Source organism: Marmota monax, unplaced genomic scaffold (assembly GCF_021218885.2).
Source record: "Marmota monax isolate L192 unplaced genomic scaffold, Marmota_monax_Labrador192_F-V1.1 WCK01_AAM20220418_F8-fsc00008, whole genome shotgun sequence".
Lineage (NCBI taxonomy): Eukaryota > Metazoa > Chordata > Mammalia > Rodentia > Sciuridae > Marmota > Marmota monax.
This window is the reverse complement of record NW_026694432.1, coordinates 25,165,020-25,186,082: the sequence shown is the minus strand read 5'-3', so window position 1 is coordinate 25,186,082 and position 21,063 is coordinate 25,165,020. Positions and strand designations below refer to the sequence as shown.

The 21,063-nt window shown below is 48.0% G+C and overlaps 1 protein-coding gene across 7 annotated transcripts in view; it reads right to left on the bottom strand.

The window, feature by feature from the left end:
* Nucleotides 1-39: 39 nt before the first annotated feature.
* Nucleotides 40-21,063, bottom strand: part of Kif17 (kinesin family member 17) — a 43,933-nt gene continuing 22,909 nt past the window's right edge. The window contains exons 10-15 of one of the 7 annotated variants that reach the window (XM_058571096.1): nt 20,233-20,431; nt 18,135-18,366; nt 7,943-8,201; nt 6,372-6,439; nt 3,215-3,335; nt 40-2,339 (exon numbers count right to left, since the gene is read on the bottom strand). In XM_058571096.1, the coding sequence (XP_058427079.1) occupies nt 2,161-2,339; nt 3,215-3,335; nt 6,372-6,439; nt 7,943-8,201; nt 18,135-18,366; nt 20,233-20,431 (1,058 nt within the window). In that variant the 3' untranslated portion in view covers nt 40-2,160. Of the gene's footprint in view, nt 2,340-3,214; nt 3,336-4,678; nt 4,813-6,371; nt 6,443-7,942; nt 8,202-18,134; nt 18,367-20,232; nt 20,436-21,063 lie in introns of those variants that run through there. The other 6 variants (XM_046468354.2, XM_046468355.2, XR_006857073.2 and 3 more) reach the window with 6 other exon arrangements.

Below are 21,063 nucleotides of genomic sequence, written 5' to 3'. Positions count from 1 at the left end.
GGAGCATTTCCGGAAGTGCTCTTGTCGGAGGCGGACCCCTCACATGCTATTGGTAGAAGGGACTTGAGGCCCCGCCTCCCAAGAGGAAAAGGTTCAATACTGAAGAGACAGCTCTGCAGCCGCCACCAATCAAGGCCGGACGCCCTTTGGCTCCGCTCAGTCCGGCTCCTCCGCTAGTCCAGAGCCGGGTTCTGGCGCAGTCTGGTCCCTTTCGAAGGGATATTGTCCCGGACGGGGCGTGGGGCACTTGGCCACTTCCTTGGTCCTCACCAGTCTAGGGCAGACCGGGAGGCCCATCTCCCAAACCTCTAGAAGGAGAGGCTAGAGAGCAGGGACGGGTTAAGGAGGGATAAGGTCGAGGTCAGGGGCACTGCGAGCTCCTGCCTGCCCATCTCCGCCCCAGGGGAGGAAAAAATAAAATAAACCCCGTAGCTTCATTTGCTTTTCATAGATGGATACAATGTTTATATTTATGTGGTGCTGAGGATCGAACGCGAGCAAGGCAAGTGCTCCACCACTGAGCCACAACCCCAGCCCCTTTTCATTGACTTTTAAGGTCACAGCCACAGGGCAGTACATTATTAGCACACATACACACACCGCCACTAGCTTTTGTCTAGGTCACTCTTCAGGAACCCGAAGGCCACTTTTGCTGAAAACACTGAGTCTCCACTTGGGCCCGTAGATGTCCCATGGATGACTGGAATTGATTGGAATGGGATGAGGAGGCTTGTTTCTGTCTCCCTTGTTGCCTTAACCTTTGATTCAGATTCTTCTGGGTACTATATGTAGGCATGGTCATCATTTGATATGTTTTGCCCAGAGCTATATATAATACAGGGTTAACTTGACTAGACTTGCCTGGCACCCTCTCAAACCCAACCTTTTAAGTCTAAAGACACCTACCAGCCACCATGACCAGAAACGCTCAAATTCTCTGAAAGAGCTCCACCTAGTCCCAGAAGTCATGAACATTCCTTCCCTTTTAGCCTCTCCTCCCCCATGCATTTCCCTAGCAGACGCTCCTCTTCATTCCTTCTGGCTCTACCCCAAGTGGAGCCTCCTCCTGCCCTCCCTAGCCTACCCCTGCCACAGCTCAGGACACCTAAAGGTTTTTCCTTCACCTCGAGTCTGCACCTGACCTCATCGCTACAGCTTCATCTCTCTTGTCCCCGCTCAGGGCTGAGTGTTGCCACTTGGTGCTTTTTGCTCACCAAACTTCTGCCACCAGGAGTACCCTCCCCATATACCCGTCTTGAACCTCCAGGACCTTCTGCCTTCCTTACAGGAGGGAGCCCCGCCCCACCCAACACTCTCCCTTCAGAAAGGCTCTTTGTTCCCCTTAAAGTCTCTGACCTGGTGGGTAGTGTAGTCAGAGGCTTGCCTCTGTGGCTACCTAAGCACCCCACCCCAGCTTCTCCAGAGTGAGCTCCTGGTCCTATTAATAGTTCCACAAAGGGGCCCTGGGTGACAGATTCTTTGAAATCTCTGACACTCTCCAAAGGAAAAAAAAAATACTCTTTTGTGTTTGCAGGTGCAGGGAGCCTGCTGGTTTTAAAATCTCGGGCCAGTGAGCGCCCATTCCGGGCAGCTGCCATGGCTGCAGAGATGCAGGGCCCAGGGATGTAGTCAGAGAGGGTCAGGGAGGGGATTTATTCTAAAAGGCAGTTTATTGGGCAGCCTAATGTGAAGCAGCCTTCTCAGCCCAGTGGAACCGCCCTCCAGGCCTCTTCCTGTGCCCCTCCTGCAGGGCAAGGCTTCCCTCTGGAAAGGGGGCAAATCACATGGAGGCACAAATTTCAGTCACCAAGATGTCGCGCGTCATCCAAATGCTGGGGCTGGTGATGAAGGTGCCAAGGCAGGTCCGAAGCTTCTGAGGCCATCGAGGCAAAGGACAACACTGGTAGGCCCAAGTTGCCGGCTCCAAGGTGGGAGGGTGGGTAGGAACACTGATGCGGTGCACGGAGCCGGGGCAGGCCTCTCCGAGGAGGACGAGGAGGAGGCAGTCTCCGAGGCAGTCTCTGATGGCCAAGCCCCAAGCCCCAAGCCCCAGGCATAGTGACTGAGGGCCTCACTGTGGGGGGAGATGGGAGGAGGCCTGGGTGGGGCCGCCCAGCAGTTTCTTGGAGCCTAAAGGCAGGTGGTAGAGGGCAGCCGCCATCACAGAGGCTCACTGCCAAAGCTGCTTTTGCTTTTCTTCCGCCTAGCTTTGGTGAAGGGGATGTTGAGGGACTCGAGGCGGAAGGGCCGGGGCTGGGGCATTTCAGGGGCCTGGGCAAGCGGGATGGCAGAGTTGTTGCTGAGCGGGGAGCCGAGGCCTGGTGGTGAGTTGTGATGAGCTGTGGAGAGAGGGCAGGGCTGGTGCGCACAGGCATGGAGAGAGCTCCTGGGGTGTGCAGGGTGGAGGACGGGTAGCCCTCCCCTCCCAGCAGCGGGACCATCTAAGGCTGCTCTAGTTGAGATCTCAGCATTACATCTGCATCCAAAGAATCTGGCTGGGGTTAGGGGTTCTAAAGCCTCAAACTGAGGCAGCCTGAGCTCTCGGGCCAGACAAGCCGGGGTTCAAAGCCCAGCCCCACGACTCCCTAGCTGTGCAACCTCGGGCAAGTCACTCCACCTCTCGGAGCCTCAGTTTTCTCCTCTGCAACGTGGAGGACTCCGATGATGCCCATGTCCCTTCTTTCGGACTCTTGCCCTTACTCCTCAGTCCATTCAGTCTCTTACATAACCTCTGTATAGAACTAGGATTCATGCCGGGCGCAGTGGCGCACACCTGTAATGCCCTCTTGCCCTGCCAGCGCCCTTGTGGTGGTCCTTGAAGAGAGTCAATCCTCATTTGGGGAAAGTCGCCACACCGGCATGAGGAAGCTGGGGAGTAACCAGTTTATTGGGCAGCCTAAAAGGCCGTTTATTGGGCAGCCTAATGTGAAGCAGCCTTCTCAGACCCGACCCACAGCACCAAGCCAGGGCCCTCCTGTGTGGCAGGGGAGACACCAGCCACACACACAGTCTTCTCCCAAGCACCTACTATGTGCCAGGCCCTGGCTTGGTTATTTCCCCACCTCATCTCCTCTAATCCCACTCATTTTATTGCTAAAAAACACAAGGCTCATGGAGGGAGAGGTGTTTTGAACCCAGGTCCATCAACTCCAGAACCACCCCCCATGCCTCTCCTAGGTGTGGGGGAGGGGACACAGGTGCACAGGACACTTACTGAGGCTCTTCATGGGATCTGAACTGAGGATCTGGTTGGCCCGCTTGGGACGGAAGTAGTTACTGGCAATATGTTCACTGTCACTCCGACTGAGCATCAGCTTGTAGCGGTCTTCCTCCTGCTGAGATGTCAAATCCTCGTGGGTCAAGACCCCTCATCTGCACAGAGCTGATCTGGGCCCCTGCCTGGGGCTCAGCAGCCTCCAGAAGCCTGGTGAGTGGGGCTGGCCTGAGCCTCCCCCAGGCTGCACCACAGGGCTGGAGGGACCATGGCCCATGGCAGCACACCCTGCCACAGAACCTGGAGCCCCGGGAGCAACTCAGGCAGCTGGAGATCAGGCGGTCAGTCTCCAGCCAGGCCCACACCTGCCTTCCCTCCCTTGAGATGGGGAGTACCTTGTTCCCTCCTGCCAGCTCCAACAGGGGCAAGGGTGATACAGAGCCCAAACTCCACAGCACAAGAAATAGAGTACTCAGCCCGCAGCTACCCTTATGACCGCTGTGACTGGTATCTTGACCTCTCCGTCACCCAGAACAGACACTCCTCACTGCTGTCGTAGACTGACTCTCCGTTCTGTCCCTCCCCAGGTTCCCAGTAGGGTGATCATCCACAGGGTCCTGTGCTACAGGGCCAGACACATGACCCACACTGGGCCAATCACAGAGCATCATTCTCCTGAACATAGTAATTGACCCAAGAACAGGCCCATAACCTGGGCAGAGCTAATGAGAACCTTTCCACCAGCTTCAGAGTGAGATTTTAAGGGACCAGGTCTCTCTTCCTTTTGGATCATAACAGTTTGCAGGCCATCTTTCCCATGCTGTGGAGAAAGCGTACCAAAAACAAGAGGTAAAGACATAAAACCCTCACAGTTTGGGCCCCTACATCCAGCCATGCCTGAAATTAGTCCACTTATATGAACCAATAAACTTCCTATTTTGTTTGTGGTTGTTAGTGGTGGCACTGGGGATTAAACCCAGGAGTGCTCTATCACTGAGCCACATCCCCAGCCTTCTTTGTTTTTATAAGACAGGTTCTTGCTAAGTTGCTGAGGTTGGCCTTGAACTTGTGATCCTCCTGCCTTGGCCTCCCAGTCACTCGGATTATAGATATGCACCACCACACTGGCTGCTTGTGACTATTTGACATCTGTCTCTTGGAACTAGAAGTGCTTTCACATAACCTTTTTGTGGTTGCAGGTTAAGACTATTCATTTTTGAGAGAGATTCAAGGTGGCAGCTTAGAGGAAGGTTGCATGGCTTGGGATTCAAGCAGCAGGAACAGGCTCCTCAGTGAGACTGTGAACTCCTTCAGACAAGCATAGTTCGTCTCCCCAAACACCCTGACCTAGAGTGCTATGCAAAGTCTGTGGATGTGAACTGAACAGAAGTTTTTAGGATCTGCTTTGAGAACCCCAGATATCACTGATGACAGCTTCCACAAATGAGAGAGAACATTTGACCCTTGACTTCCTAAGTCTGGTTTATTTCATTTGGCATCACGTTCGCCAGCTCCATCCATCTGCCAGTAAATGACTCAGTTTCATTCTTCTTTTCATTCTTCTTTGTGGCTGGGTAAAACTCCATTGTATACAGACACTGTTTTTTGAAAAATTTTTTTAGTTGTAGATGGACACAATACCTTTCTTTATTTATTTTTTAATGTGCTTCTGAGGATCAAACCCAGTGCCTCACATATGTGAGGCAAGCGCTCTACCACTGAGCTACAACCCCAGCCCTATATACTCTTTTTTTATTTATTCATCTGTTGGATTGACATATAGTCTGATTCTATAACTTGGCTTCATTGCATAACTTGGCTATTATAAACTGCACTGCTCTGAAAAACTGATATGCACGAATCACTTAGTTAGAAGGGAAAGCAATAGAATAAAGGGGATTGAGGGGGAGAGAGGAGGACAGGGGAGGTGCTAGGGGACAAAACTGACCAAATTATGCTATTTCCATGTGCAGTATACCATATGCATCCCACGGTTACGCATGATTATGATGCACTAACTTAACAAAAATAATGATGTTAGAAGGGATACCGGTAAAGTAGAAGAAGGGGACCAAGGTGAGGGGAAAGGGAGAGAGAGGGGAAGTACTGTGACCAACCTGTTATGTGCAAATACAAATATCACCCCCCTCTTTGGTACAATTATGATGCACCAACAAAAACATAGAAAGGCAGGGGGAAAAAAAAGCAACTTTGCCTTTTCCATGAAGTTAAGCCATCAAAGCAGCCAGTCTAGCTCCAGACCAGCACAAGAGGCCACCCTGAGCTGCTCAGGCAGAGGAGCCTGGCTGGACATACTGGAACTGTATGATCTGTGTGCGTTTCTGAAACGTTCATAATGACTTAAGGCAAGGGTAGCAAATGACAGCCAACGGGCAAATCTAGCCCATAGATAAAGTTTTATTAGAACACAGTATTCATTTATGTACCATCTATTTCTGGTTTTGTGCTAGGGCGATGGAGTTGAGGAGTTGTGACAGAGACCACATGGCCAACAAAGGCTAAAGCGTTTACTTTCAGATCCTTTTCAGAAAAGGACTGTGATTCCTGCTATATAAGGATCCACGTTACTATTGTGCTACAAAACATGGGAGCTATGAAATTAAATGACTTTAGAATCCCAACTACTGCTCGTGGGCACTCTGAGGACCATTTTGGCCCCAGTGACCAACTAGGGTCTAGGGAATGAGAAGGTGCCATTTGTCTTCTAGGGTTGAGGCTGAAGCCTCTGTTGCACACCAGTAGGACAGGCTACCCCCAGCTGTCTACCTTTCCTCTGGTCCTTTGGAGCATATGTGCCCCTGACTGAGGGCCAGAGGGGACTGAAGTCCAGGTGCCAATGAGTGACAGAAAAGATCCAGGCTCAGGCTGGGGTTGTGGCTCAGTGGTCTGGGGTTGTGGCTCAGTGGTGAAGCGCTTCCCTAGCATGTGTGAGGTACTGGGTTAGATTCTCAGCCGCATATCAATAAATAACAAAGGTCCATTGACAACTTAAAAAAATTAAAGAAAAGATCCATGCTCAGCCCTTGCTTCAATCCTTAGGCATGATGAAAGTAGCCCCCTTCCCAGTGGCAACGCTGGCCCCTTCGCTGTGGGAGCAGAGACCCCGTCCCACCCTGCCCGCTCCCATGGGCCTTACCATGTTTGGCTCCCCGTTGTAGGGTGCAGAGGTCTTGGGGGCTGACTTGTTCTGTTGCCCAGTTGGAACTGCTATGAGAAAACAAGAGCTGAAAAGCCGACGACGGTGGAAGGGAACAGGTGGGGTACTGTCCCAGAGGTGGGGTCAAGCCAGGCTTGGGCTAGAAACAAGCCATGTCCCAGCCCCACCTAAATGTCCTTGGGAGTGCTCAGAAGCCAGAAAAGCCACTCTCCCACTTCCAGGATGGTGGGTGGGTGGGGGAAGGGAGAGAAGTGGGGGAAGGGAGAGATTCAGCTGTTGCCCAGAGCTCATGGGAAATGGAGCCAGCTGGAGTTTTAACAGGAGGGTGCGGCCCTGAACCAACACTGGCCAGGGGGAGCTTGTGACTCCCCAGGTCTGTGCGTGGGGAGAGCCATAAAGATTCTGGCTGTGGAGATGTACAAGGCAGTGTTCCTCTGGTGAGCAAACTCCCGGAGGGTAACAGGTGCCCTGTTTTCCACACTTGGAATATTCCACAGTTTCTCCCTGGAACCCGTAAGATGACTCATACATGCTCAGGGCCTAGCTGCTATGGTAATGTCCTTGGTGAGGAGGCTCTGTGCTAGAGTCTTATCAGCCTCAACCTTGGTCTCAGACACTCAGCTTCTGGGGCTAAAGGAGCTCTCTCAGACAACACCATGTGTCACTGCGCCTACACCTGCCCACAGAACAGTAACTTTATACAATGAGCATACATTCTAATGATGCCAACAGGGCTAATGTAACCTATGGATATCAATAAAGCTGGCAGCTCAGCGAGCAGCCCTTTTACTTCGCCCCTCCCCTGCTGGCTTCTCTGTCTCTCTTTGTGTTTTCTTTAGAGAGAGTGCCACAGCAAATCTGACTTTACTCTGAGACTCGAGACTCGTCCAAGGTGGATGGGTCCTTAAGATTATCTCACCCAACCCCTGTTTTCTCAAGAAGCCTAGAGAAGGTCAGCGAGTGATCTTCCTAAAGTCACACAGAAGGTCAGCGACCAAAGCAGAGGCTGAACCAGGCCCGAGCCCTGAACAGCTGGCTTCCCTCTGCGGTGCTGCAGCTCACTGCCAGGCTTTCAAGCTCGGGTAAGTCACTCACACCCTGTGAGACTGGTTTCCTTGCATGTGTGATAGGTGTCGTGACCATCACCCTTGACAGGGCTGAAGTAGGGATGGAGTGGAACAATGATGACAATGGTAATGACACCAGAGACCACGCACCCCATGCCAGGCAGTGCTTGAAGGCTTCCACATGTCTGAACATGTCATAACCCTCTCAGCAACTCTAAGAAAGGTCCTATTATTCATCCCATGTCACAGATGAGGACATTGAGTCCCCAAGGGGTCACCCAAGGAATGGTGCAGCCAGAATTCCAACCTACATCATGGCCTCCAGAGCATGCCACCCTCCCAGGGGCCCGGCATGTGGGGTGCCCAGGGTCATGCGTCTGTTGCACCCAAAACCTGCAGGGAGAGGCCAGGCTCCCTTTCCCTCTGCACAGCGGCCAACTGTGAAGGAGGCAGGGAGATCCATGGGGCAGCTGAGCTCCTGACCTACTGGAAGGCTGGTTTTGATAATGATGGGCTCTGGGATCTTCCAGAAGCCACTATCCTCATCCCAGCATGACTCGCGCCGAATCCTATCCAGGTTGCTGTAGTTGCAGTCCCTGCGGATCAGGGGCTGCACCTGTTCCAGAAGTTGCTGGAAGAGCATGGAGTCGCGCTCCTGCCGACGGATAGTGGCCAGATAATCGATCTTCTCCAGCTGGAATTCTGACTGCAGATCTTTGATTTCCACTTCTGCTGCCCGGAGCTGAAAGCCAAGGACGATGACAAGTAGTGAGCAGGGGAAGATGCCCCGCCGCACAACGGGCCACCCTGTCCATGGCCTGCCAGCCGCCCTTATCACTGGTCACGGTCCACTCACCCTCTGCCTCTCGCCTTCACCACCATCCAGCCAACTCTCTGTCCCCCCACCCTCCTCTGACACCCACTGATCTCTCCACCCATCCAATTACTCCCCTCCCGCCTCTCCATCCAGCAGGTAATGAGCACCTAGTGTGTCCACAGTGTGCAGAAAGCTGACCCTCAACCCCGCTGCCAGCTCGGGCACTACTCCACATCCTACACTCATGACAGGTCCTTTTAGAAGTACCCATGTGCAACACGACCATCACCCAGGTCTATAGCTCTGTCACGGTGTGACAAACACTGCCCCTTAATTTGATGTATTCCAGATGGTTTGGTCTCATCCCCCACAACTGGCCCTTCCCTTCCCTCCTAAGCCCAGGTGACTGTAAGGCCAACTCTACCCTGTTTTGCCTTAGCCCCAAGACCCCTGATGCACTCTACTCCTCGAGGAGCAGGTACAGGTGATTCACAAAGAACAACATTGTGCACACCAAGGAAAAGAAACTACAGTCCACATCCCTGAGGAACTTAGGTGCAAACATCCTTGACAAAATTTTAGCAAATCATATTCAACAACATGTTAAAAAGACTGTATATCATGACCAAATTGGTTTTCTTCCAGAGATGCTAGGATGGTATAACATGCAAATCAATAAATGTACCTCATCACATAGTAGAATTAAGGACAAAAAAAACACTTAGTCATCTCAATAGACGCAGAGAAAGCCTTTGACAAAATTCAGTAACTATTCATGATAAAAACACTGAAGAAACTGAGGGACAGAAGAAATCATAAAGGCTATGTATGAAAAACTCAAAGCCAATCTTAATAATAAATGGGGGAAAACTGAAAGCATTTCCTTTAAAATTTGGAATAAGACAAGGATGTCGACTCTCACCTCCTATTTAATATAGTACTTGAAATTCTAGCCAGAGCAATTAGCAAGAGAAGGAAACAAAAGGAAGGAAAACAGGAAAGAGGGGCTGGAGCTGTAGCTCAGTGGCAGAGCGCTTGCCTAGCCTGTGTGAGGCCCTGGGTTCGATGCTCAGCACCACATGTGAAACAAATAAAATAAAGGCATGCTGTCCATCTACAACAACAAAAAATACAAATTAAAAAACAGGAAAGAAGTCAAATTAACACTGTTTGCAGATTATATGATCCTAAAAGATCCAATAAGCCCCACCCAAATCCTGCTAGAGCTAATAAACAAATTTGATAAAGGAGCAGGTTACAAAATCACCACACAAAAATTAATAGCTTTCCTATATACCAACGATGAATCTGTTGAGAAAGAAACCAGAAAAAAAAAAAAAGCCCATTCACGATATCCTTGAAAAACAAAATCAAAAACCTAGGAATGAATCTAACCAAGGAGGTGAAAGATTTCTACAATGAAAACTATAAAACATTGAAGAAAGAAATTGAAGCCCTCAGAAGAAAGACCTCCCTTGTCCATGGATAAGCAGAGTTAATATTGTTAAAATGACCTTACTATACCAAACGCAATATACAGATTCAATGGAACCCACATCAAAATGCCAATGACATTCTTCACAAAACTAGAAAAAAACAGTACTAAAATTCATTTGGAATAATAAAAGACCCAGAATAGCTAAAGCAATTCTAAGCCAAAAACGTAATGCTGGAGGCATACCTGACTTCAAATTATACTACAGAGCTATAGTAACAAGAACTGCATGGTACTGAATAAAAACAGACACAGAGACCAATGGTACAGAATAGAAGACACAGACACAAACCCACATACAGTCATCTGATCCTAGATGAAGATGCCAAAAATATACATTGGAGAAAAGACAGCCTCTTTAACAAAAAGTGCTGGGAAAACTGGTATGTAGAAGGAGACTAGACCCTTCTCTCTCCTTCTCTCACTTCCTTCCTCCCCCCACCTCTCTCTTTGCAAGGGTTTGGAGGGGAATACCAGGAATTGAACTTAAGGCACTGAACCACATCCCTAGTCTTTTTTTTTTTTTAATTTTTAATTTTATTTTTTTTTTTTAGTTTTAGGTGGACACAATATCTTTATTTTTTTTTTTTATTTTTACGTGGTGCTAAGAATCGAACCCAGTGCCTCATGCATGCTAGGTGAGTGCGCTACCACTTGAGCCACATCTCCAGCCCTCCTTTTTATTTTTATTTTGAGACAGAGTCTCACTAAGTTGCTGAGGCTTGGTTTGAACTTGTGATCCTCTTGCCTCAACCTCTTGAGTCTCTGGGATTATAGGTGTGCACCACCTCACCCTATGCAACTCCTGGAAGAAAATGTAGAGTCAATACTCCAGCATAGAGGCACAGGCAATGACCTTCTCAATAGGACCCCTAAAGCTCAGGACATAATGACAAGAGTTAGTAAATGGGAAGTCATCAAATTAAAAAGCTTCTGCACTTCAAAGGGAACAATTAAGAATATGAAGAGAGAAACTCTTTGCTAGCTACTTTTCTGTCAGAGGATTAACATCTAAACTATATAAAGAAATCAAAAAAACTTTTACACCAAAAATATCAAATAACCCAATTAATCAATGGGCAAATGAATTAAACAGACACTTCTCAAAAGAAATACAAATGGCCAACAAATATACAAAAAAAAGGGGCTGGGGCTGGGGCTATAGCTCAGTAGTAGAGCGCCTGCCTCTCACATGTGAGGCCGTGGGTTCGATCCTCAGCACCATATAAAAATAAATAAATTTATTTTTTCCACCTACAAAAAAAATTTTAAAAAAAATGTTACTAGAGGGGCTGAGGTTGTAGCTCAGTAGTACAGCACTTTCCTAGCACATTTGAGGCACTAGGTTTAATCCTCAGCACCACATAAAAATAAATAATAAAGATATTGTGTCCACCTACAACTAAAAAAATTTTTAAAAAAACCAAATATACAAAAAATGTCCAACATCATTAGCAAATAGAGAAATGCAAATTAGTATTACACTGAGATTTCATCTCACTTTAGCAAGAATGGCAGTCATCAAGAAAACAAATAATATTAAATACTGAGAGGATGTGGAGAAAAAGGGACACTTTTATACTGTTGGTGGGATTGTAAATTAGTACAACCAATATGTAAATCAGTATGGAGGTTCCTCAAAAGAGTAGGCATGGTGGGACTGGGGTTGTGGCTCAGTGGTGGAGCGCTTGCCTTGCACGTGTGAGACCCTGGGTTCCACCCTTAGCACCACATAAAAATAAATAAATCAAATACAGGTATTGTGTCCAGCTACAACTAAAAAAATATTTAAAAAAAAAGACTAGGCATGGACCCACCATGTGACCCAGCTATCCCACTGCTCAGGATTTATCCTAAAGAATTAAACTCATCATACTACAGTGATCTGTGCACACCCATGTGTATAGCAGCACAATTCACAATAGCCAAACCATGGAACCAGCCTAAGTGTCCATCAGTGAATAGAGAAAATGTTGGAGTTTTACTCAGCCATCAAGAAAAATGAAACTACGTCATTTGCAGGAAAATGAGGGAACTAGAAAACATCATGTCAAATTACATAGGTGAGTGTGGTGGTACACGCCTGTGGGAGGCTGAGGCAGGAGGGTCTCGAGTTCAAAGCCAGCCTCAGCAACAGTGAGGTGCTAAGCAACTCAGACCCTCTCTCTAAATAAAATACAAAATAAGGCTGGGGGTATGGCTCAGTAGTTGAGGGTACTCCTGAGTTCAATCCCCGGTACCAAAACAAAAAACAAACAAAAAAACCCAGCATCATGTTAAGTAAAATAAGTCAAACTCAAAAGGTGAAGCACCATATGTTTTCTCTCATATGTGGAAGCTAGAGAGGAAAAAGGAAAAGAAAGGCGGCAGGTGATCCCATGAAAAGCAAAGGGAGATCGGTAAAATGGGGGGAGGGGTACAGGGCGTGAGAGGAGGGGAGGGGGGATGTGCTGGGGAGGGATATTGGTCAAACTATATTGTTACATGGTGTGCATATACGAATATGTAACAATCCTACCATTACATACAACTATAATGCACCAACTATAAACCACCAAAGAGGTTTAAAAAAAGAACAGTGTCACAGACTGCTGGGAATTGTCATCTCCTAGTCAGCATGGAAGACACCTGGCAGGACACAGATAGCAGGGATTGTCACTGATTGATTTCTGCTTCCTAAGCTGAGTGGAACATACATGGTGCTCGTGGTCACCATCATCAAATCTTCTTGAACATCTACGATCATTCACAATGACTTCTTTGTTAGATGGGGCCTCACTATGTTGCCCAGGCTGGCCTTGACCTCCTGGGCTTAAACACTCCTCTTGCCTCAGCCTCCCAGGTAGTGGGGGGGGGGGGATAAAGCTGTGTGCCACTCTGCCAGCCTTGATAATTTCTAAAACTGCTTTATTGAGATATAATCCACGTGTCAATCCATGTACTGTCCACAGTCCACAGTACAGTTCAAGCCCAGTGTCAGGACACATGCCTGTAGTCCCCACTACTCAGAAGGCTGAGATGGAGGATGAAGTTCAAGGCAACATGGTGAGATCCTCCTAAACGAATAAATGTAAGGTGTGCAATTCAGTGGTTCTGACGATTCCATGAAGTTGTTCAACCATCATTACAATCAATTTTAGAGCATTTCATCCCCTAAAAAGAAACCCCAGACCCAAGTGCAGTCATGCCCAAGTCCTCCCCACCTCCAGCCCTAAACAATCTTTCCTAGTCTTTCTGCCCACATAGGTTTGCCACTTCTGGACATTTCATACACAAGGAATCTCTTCTGTCTGGTTTCTTAGCATAATGTTTTCAAAGGTCATCCATGTTACAGCCTCTATCAGTAGGTCATCCCTTTCTATCGCCAAATATATTCCATTATATGGCTGTACCACACTTTATGTTTCCCCAGACTTGTTTGTTTTTTCCCCTTTGGAGTTATGAATAATGCTGTTATAAAGATTAGTGTACAATTTTTTTTTTTCAATCCTGGGAAGCAAGCCCAGGGCCTTATGAATGCAGGCAAGTACTCTACCATTGGGCTACAGCCTCAGCTCAAGTATACAAACTTTTTGGTTTTCGTTTTTTAACTCAAGGGCAATTCACCACTGAGCTACATCCCCCAGCTCTTTCTATTTTTTATGAGACAAGGTCTTGCTAAGTTGTTGGGGATGGTTTTGAACTTGCAATCCTCCTGCCTTAGTCTCCCGAGTTGCTAGATTACAGGTGTGCACCACTGAGCCAGCCAACTGTACAAGCTTTTAAGTGGACATATTTTCCTATCTCTTGAGCTAACTGCTGGGTCACATGGCACACCATACTTAACCATTGGGGGTTAACAATGTGTTTTCCACAGTGGCTGCACCATGCCTCCCACCCATCAGCAGGGTATGAGGCTTCCAGTTTCTCCACATTCTTACCAACATTTGTTTTCCGTCTTCATTATCACAACTGCAACAGTTGTCAAGTGGTATCTCACTGTGGTTTTGACTGGCATTTTCCAAAGAGTTGATGATGCTGAACATCTTTTCATGTGCCTATTGGCTATTTGTGTGTCTTCTTTGGAGAAATATCCATTTGTATCTTTTTTCCCATCCTTAAATTGGGTTTTTGTTGTCTTTTTTTATGACTGGGTTGTAAAAAACACAGTACCTCACCAGATATATGGTTTGCAAATATTTTCTCTCATTCTGTAAACTGTCCTTTCTCTTTATTGACAGTGCCCTTTCAAGAACAAAGTTTTCTTTTCTTTTTCTTTTTTTGCACCAAGAATTGAACTCGGATGCTTAACCATGGAGCCACATCTCCAGCCCTTTCTTCCTGAGAGAGAGTCTCATGGAGTTGATCTGTAGATGGCTTTGAGTGCTGCCATTTTTCCAGGGGTAAGTCCTCCACTTCTTGAATATGACGCAGCTGTTTCTTTAGGTCTTAATTTCTTTCAATCTTTTAAAGTTTTCAGAATGTAAATTGGGCACTTCTTTTGTTAAATTTATTCCTATTTTATTATTTTTGATGTAAATTAAATTGTTCACTTTATTTGCAGATTGTTCATTGCAAGTATAAAGAAGTACAGTCGATTTTGGTTTACTGACCTTGTATTCTGCAACTCTGAGGAGCTCATTTACTGATTCTAATTAGTTTTTGTTGTTGTTGTTGCAGTCCTGGGGATTGAACCCAGGGGTGCTCTACCACTGAGCTACATCCCTGACCTTTTTATGTTTTGAGACAGGGTCTCACTAATTTCCCAAGCTAGCCTTGAACTTGCGATCCTCCTGCCTCAGCCTCCCAACTAGCTGGGATTATAAGTGTGTGCCAAGGTGCCCAGATGATTCCAATTTTTTAAGTGGATTCCTTCTATACATGAGATCATGTCATTTGCAGATACAATTTTATCCCCTTCTCCAATCTGGATGCCTTTTCTTTCATTTTCTTGCCATTTGTCCCAGTTACACCCTCCAGCCCAGTATCCAATGGGAGTGCGGAAAACAAACCTCCTTTTCTTATTCCCTGACTTTAGGGCAAAACATTTGGTCATTTGCCATTAAAAAGATAGAACCTGGGGCTGGGGCTGTAGCTCAGGGGCAGCGCACTTGCCTACTAAGTGTGAGGCCCTGGGTTCAATCCTCAGCACCACATAAAAATAAATAAATAAAACAATTTTTAAAGAAAAGATGAAAGCTGGGATTTTTCATAAATGTCCTCTATCAGGTTGAAATGGTTCCCTTCTATTCCTAGTTTGCTTTATATTTTTATCATGACAAGTATTGAATTATATCAAATGTTTTCTTCAAATTTATCAAGATGATCTTGATCTGTGATGTTTGTCATTTATTCTTTTTTTTCCTCTTTCTCTCTCTCTCTCTCTTTTTTTTTTTAATATAGTGCTTGGGATTGAACCCATTATACCTTTGAGGCAAGTACATTTGTCCTTGATTCTATTGATATGAGGTATTACCTTAATTGATTTGAGGGATGCTAAACCAGCCTTGCATTCCTGGGATAAGTTCCTCTTCAGTATGGTTTATAATCCGTTTTTTTTTTTTTTTTTTTTATCTTGTTGGAATTGGTTTTCTAGTATTTTGTGGGGCATATTATGTCTCTAGTCATAAGAAATATTCATCCATAGTATTCTGATATCTTAGTCTGGTTTTGGTATCAGGGTAATACTGGTCCTGCAGGATAAGTTGAGAAGTGTTCCCTTTTATTTCACAACAAATTTTAAAATATCTTTTTAAACCAAAAACCTTCATTTTGCAAATAATACTTAGTTATATGATATAATGGACTGGCATGGTGGTGCATGCTGGTAATCCCAGAAACTTGGGAGGCTGAGGTAAGAGGCTTTCAAGTTCAAGGGCAGCCTCAGCAACTTAGTGAGACTGTCTCAAAATCAAAAGTCAAAAGTTCTGGGGATGTAGCTCAGTGGTAGAATGTCCCTGGGTTCAATCCCTACTACTGCAAAAAAAAAAAAAAAAAAAAAAAAAAAAATATATATATATATATATATATATATATGGAGAGAGGGGGGGAGGGAGGGAACAGACTCCATATAAGAAAGAAAAAAAGAAACTAGATATTTTAATAAAATTAACAAGGTATATCCAACATCTAAATGAAGACAGGGAAAACACTCCTGGAGGACACAAAACTTGGTTTGAACTAACAGGAAGCTAAGTCATGCTCCTGGACAGGAAAATCCCTCTTGTAAAGGGATCAATACTTCTAAGCTAATTTATAAACATGACGTGACCCTCCTCTAATATCCAACCTTTCCTTTCTATCTGAATTTGTTTTGGGCTGCCTGATTTTTTTTTATCAGTTCATCAAATGTTTATCAGACAGAAAACAGAAGAGTGAGCCCCTAAAGGAAGGAACCGAGCTGGCTGCCCCAAACCTTCACCTCCATCTTCAACAGTTCCCAACAGTCCAGAAAAATAAGACTCCAGAACTAGCAGAGAACAGACACATCCAAGCAAAGCTGCTGTAAGAATCCGAAATGAATAACAAAGTATTTTTGCTGAAGGAAATTCTCACAAGAACCAAACATGCAGATCAAAAATCTAACCCAGGGGGGCTGAGGTCATGGCTCAGTGGTAGAGCACTTGCCTAGCATGTGAGAAGCACAGGGTTCAATTCTCAGCACCACATATAGATAAATAAAGATCCATTGACAACTAAAAAAATATTAAAAAACAATCCCAGCAACAACAAATTGTGCTTATCAACAAAGGATAACTTTAAAAAAAAAATCTAACACAGGGGCTGGGTTGTGGCTCAGTGTTAGATGCTCGCCTAGCACGCGTGAGGCACTGGGTCCGATCCTCACTCAGTACCACATAAATATAAAATAAAGATATTATGTCCACCCAAAACTAAAAAATAAATATTTTTTTTTAAAAATGTAACACAGGGCTGGGGCGTGGCTCAGTACAGCGTGCTCCCTTGGCGTACAAGGTCCTGCGCTCCATCCCCAATGCCACAAAAGGGAAGATAGACAGATAACACCCAACTTGAGAAAAATTAGCTCAGCAAAGTCCACAGGTATGAAAGTTTCAAATACGAAACTGAAAAACTTAAAACAGAAGTAGACCCAAAAGAACCAAGAAGATGTAAAATGGGACTCTAACTGAACCTCAGGAAAGAAAGAGAAAAATAGGAAGACAGCCAAAGCAATATCAGGAACCATGAGGCTAAAGGAGGCGGGCTGCGGATACAACTGTTAGAACGCTCGCCTCGAACGCACAAGGCCCTGGGTTCAATCCCCAGCACCACACACACACACACACACACACACAAAAAAGGTAAAGGAGAGAAACATCAGCTTCCCATGTGCAGGGGCTGGGAGGGGCTGCACTTGTAAGAAGGGAGTGGGAGTGTGACAGCCACGGGCAGCTGCACCCTCCCCACTGCCCTGGCCTTCCTTCCACTCTAGCACACACTGGCTTCCTGCCCCCTTCAGCTGGCTGGCACCTCCCTCTGCCCGCAGGACCCCACAAGCTTACTCCCTTGTCTTTCAGTCCCCTTCATGGGAACACTTCTGTCTCCCACTGTGACTACCTCGGATACATCTGGAGTTCTTCTGTCTTGGATGCTGGCACGTGGGGACACTCACTTTGTGCAAATGAAATTTGTCTCTGTGCACTTCACCTTCCATAAACCTGACCATGTGTGGTGGTGCACACCTATAGTCTGCTACTCAGGAGGCTGAGGCAAGAGGATTGCAAGTTAGAGGCCAGCTTGACAAGGCCCTAAAGACTTAGCAAGACTCTGTCTCAAAATAAAGCATAAGGGCTGGGGTTGTGGCTCAGTGGTTGAACGCTTGCCTGGGTTCCAGCCTCAGCAGAACACAAAAATAAATAAATACATTAAATAAAGGTATTGTGTCCACCTACAACTAAGAATATTTAAAAATAAAACAAAACATTAAAAAAGAGGGCGGGGCTGAGGATGTACGTGGCTTAGTGGTTAAGCAACCCTGGGTTCAATCCCTGGTATTTAAAAAAAAAAAGGGGGGGGGTGGGGGCTGAGGATGTAGCTGGTGGAAGGGCTCCGGGCCAGTCCTCAGCACTGCAAACACCAGGGGAAGGAAACAGCCAGAGGAGGCGCCTCCCTGGCACTCTCTTCATTCACAGCACTCCGGCTCGGGGCCTCTTGCTGATCCTCCCCGGGGGCGTTCTAGTTCCTGCACACTCTCTCACACTAGACAGGACAGCAGGGACATACCTGCACTGTGACTGCCGGCTGCCAGCATTAGAGCAGGGCATGGCACACAGCAGGTGCTTAATAAGGGCTTAATAAGTTCCTGTGCGCCCTGCGCATCCTGTGACCCCGGGCTGGGGGCGGGGTGCCGGCCGCCGCCTCACCTTCCTCTGCATCTTCTCCAGCAGCTTGCTCTTGGCCCTCACTTCCTCCTGGATGGAGTCGTAGACGTTGAGCAGCACCCAGTCCCCGCTGTCCTCGTCCGAGTTCTGCAGCGCCGCCACCAGCTGCTTTTTGCGCTCGTCCGCGTACCGCTTCCGCCGCTTGTGCTTCTCCTTCAGGTCCCTGTTCTCGGCCTGCTCCCCGCCCACCACCTGCTGCTCCAGCAACTGCAGGCTGCCAGCGCCGAGGAGAAAGCAAAATGGCAGAACCTGCCCATGAGGGAGCCTCTGCCAGGGGACAGCTCTGCCTGGGCCGACCTCACCGCGTCCTTCCCACAGCCCCAGGGCCCAGAGAGAGCACGGGGCGCACAGACGCTGGTTGCTCAGGCACCAGAGCTCCTTCCACGTCCACCTAACTTCAAGCCTGTGCACTTGGCCACAGGAGGGGCGAGAGTCTTCCCATGGTCTCAGAGGTACGCCAGGACCCCTGCCCTGATGCTGCCAGGCCCTTTAAGAGCAGAAATGTTGGCTGGCACAGCGGCGCAGCCTGCAATCCCAGCAACTCCGAAGGCTGAGGCAGGAGGATCACAAGTTCAAGACCGCCCTCAAAGCCCTAAGCAACATAGGGAGACCCTGTCTCAAAATGAAAAAAATATATATATAAACGTCTGGGAATGTGGCTCAGTGGTAGAGTGCCCCAGGCTCAATCTCTGGTGCCAAAAAAAAAGAAAGAAAAGGAAAAAGGACAAATGTTAAATAACTACAGAGGCCCACGGGCTCTCCACTGTCTAAGCACCACAGAAACGTTTTAGGCCCTGCCTCTTCCAAAGGAGTGTGTGTGTGTGAGTGTGTGTGTGTGTGTGTGTGTGTTAAGGAGGGGGAGAAAGAAACTCAGGACAGCCAGGCCCTGGGGTGGCTGTGTCCTCTAGGCTCCCTGGCAGCAAGGCAGAAGGGGACCATGTCCAAGCCCCTCTTCTGCTAAAAGTCCTTCTGGGACCCCATGAGGATGAAGAACCCACCTAGGGACACCAGGGCCCCTCTTTCTTTCTCCTTACACACCCCAGGCTCACCCCAGCTTGTGGCTAGAGCTCCTCCCAGCAGTTTGCCAGCCCACTCCGCTGTAGACGCAGATCGTTACCCAGGGGCATGTGGCCGGCACACCCTGCTCAGGAGTCCCCCTCTGTGAAGCCTTCCCAGACCTTCAACTCCAAACCCCACCGTGAGAACAGCCACAAGGAAAGCGGGGGCCTCCTCTGGACGCTGCCTTGTTTACCCTCACCGGCTCCTCAAGCTGCGGGCGATGAGGTCACCCATTCTACAGATGAGAAGCCCGGGCCCAGGGAGGTTGAAAGTCTGCCTGAAGGGGCAGGGGGCAGCAGGGAGCCCAGGCAGTGGGGCTGTGGACCTGTTAGCTTCCCTCTGCCCAGATGCAGGCACAGGTCCAGAGCCTGGATGTCTAGCACCCCCGGAAGGGAGGTCCCTGAAGACCCAGCAGCACCCTATTCTGGGTGCCTTTTGGTGCCCAGAGCTCAGATCCTGCTTGAACTGTGGTGTGGACATCAGGAGGAAGTTGAGCCTGGCCCACTGTCCTGGAGCTGGGCTAATGGGATCCCCATCAGCAGAAGTGAGTGGTGGGCTCAGGACAGTGACTTTGACAAAGCCATGAAATAAGTGAAGACAGCCCAGCTCTCCAGGAGGTCACAGGGGCCCTGGGATGGCTTGTTCCCAAGGCAGGTGAGTCCCACATCATGGAGGGCAGTGGAGGCCAGCCAGAGGAACTGGGGACTCAGCTAGGACCCAGAGAGAGCCAGGCTGGGGAGGCTGGGCCACCATGGCCCCTTTACTTCTCCCTAGGGCTGCTGCTCCCCAGCAGATGCCTGACCAGAACCTGGGGGCAGCCAACATAGCTCAGTAGGGAGGCCTGCCTGCCCAGCCAGCTGTGGCACCCCGACACCTTGACACCTGAGCCCAGTGGAGGGAGAGCAGGGCGCAGATCAGTGGACACGGGGAGCAGCTCTCGGGCATACCCCACCCACCCCAGACCAGCCACTGCTCCTCGCCGCCCTCCTGTGGGGTCCCCTGCCTGAGCAGCAGTGCTTACCGGGCCAGCACCTTCTGCTGATCCAGCAGCTCCTCAGTCAGCACAGCCACCTCCACACCCACGTTCTCCTTTCTCAAGCTCCCCGCAGGATGCAGGGGCTGAGGCTGGGTCCCCTGGGCCGCCTCGGCCTCAGCCTCCATCCAAGAGCTAGGCTCTGCTGTGGACTCCATCTCATTTGTCACCTCTGTGACTAGATCCACTTCCTGAACACAGGGAGAAATCAAGACTGGGTTGGAAGGCCGCCCTAGAGGCAAGTTTGCAGGTTCCCAATAAGGGACACAACCCCCACCCACCCACCCCCCCCCCCCCGCCAAGGTTTGGGACAGATCACCTCTGGCTCAGAGACACAGGCTGCGCATCCGTAATCCAAACATAAAACCCCAGAATGCTCCAAAAATCTAAACATGTTTTGAGTTTAATAATGCTCAAAGTTTCAGATATCAGAACATTTTAGGTTTTGATTTTCAGATAAGGGATGTTCAACTGTTAAAGTTTATGGAAACATCCCCAAATCCGAAAAACTGCAAAATCTGAAACACTTCTGGTCCTAAGCATTTCTGATAGGGTAGGGGATACTCAACCTATACCCAGTTATAAAAATACTGTACCTAAATGAAATTTTACTGACACATCAGCACCCCCAAAACGGTTCCAGCTTTCTGTCTTACCCCCAACAATTCAGTCTCTACACGGCAACCAGGGCAATTTCTAAAAAATATAAACTGATCACAATGTCCCTTTCCTGATAGGAACCCTTCATGGCTTCCTGTCGAGTTAATTCACAGGAAAATCCAGTTTCCAACATGGCTGCTATATCCATAGCACTACCCC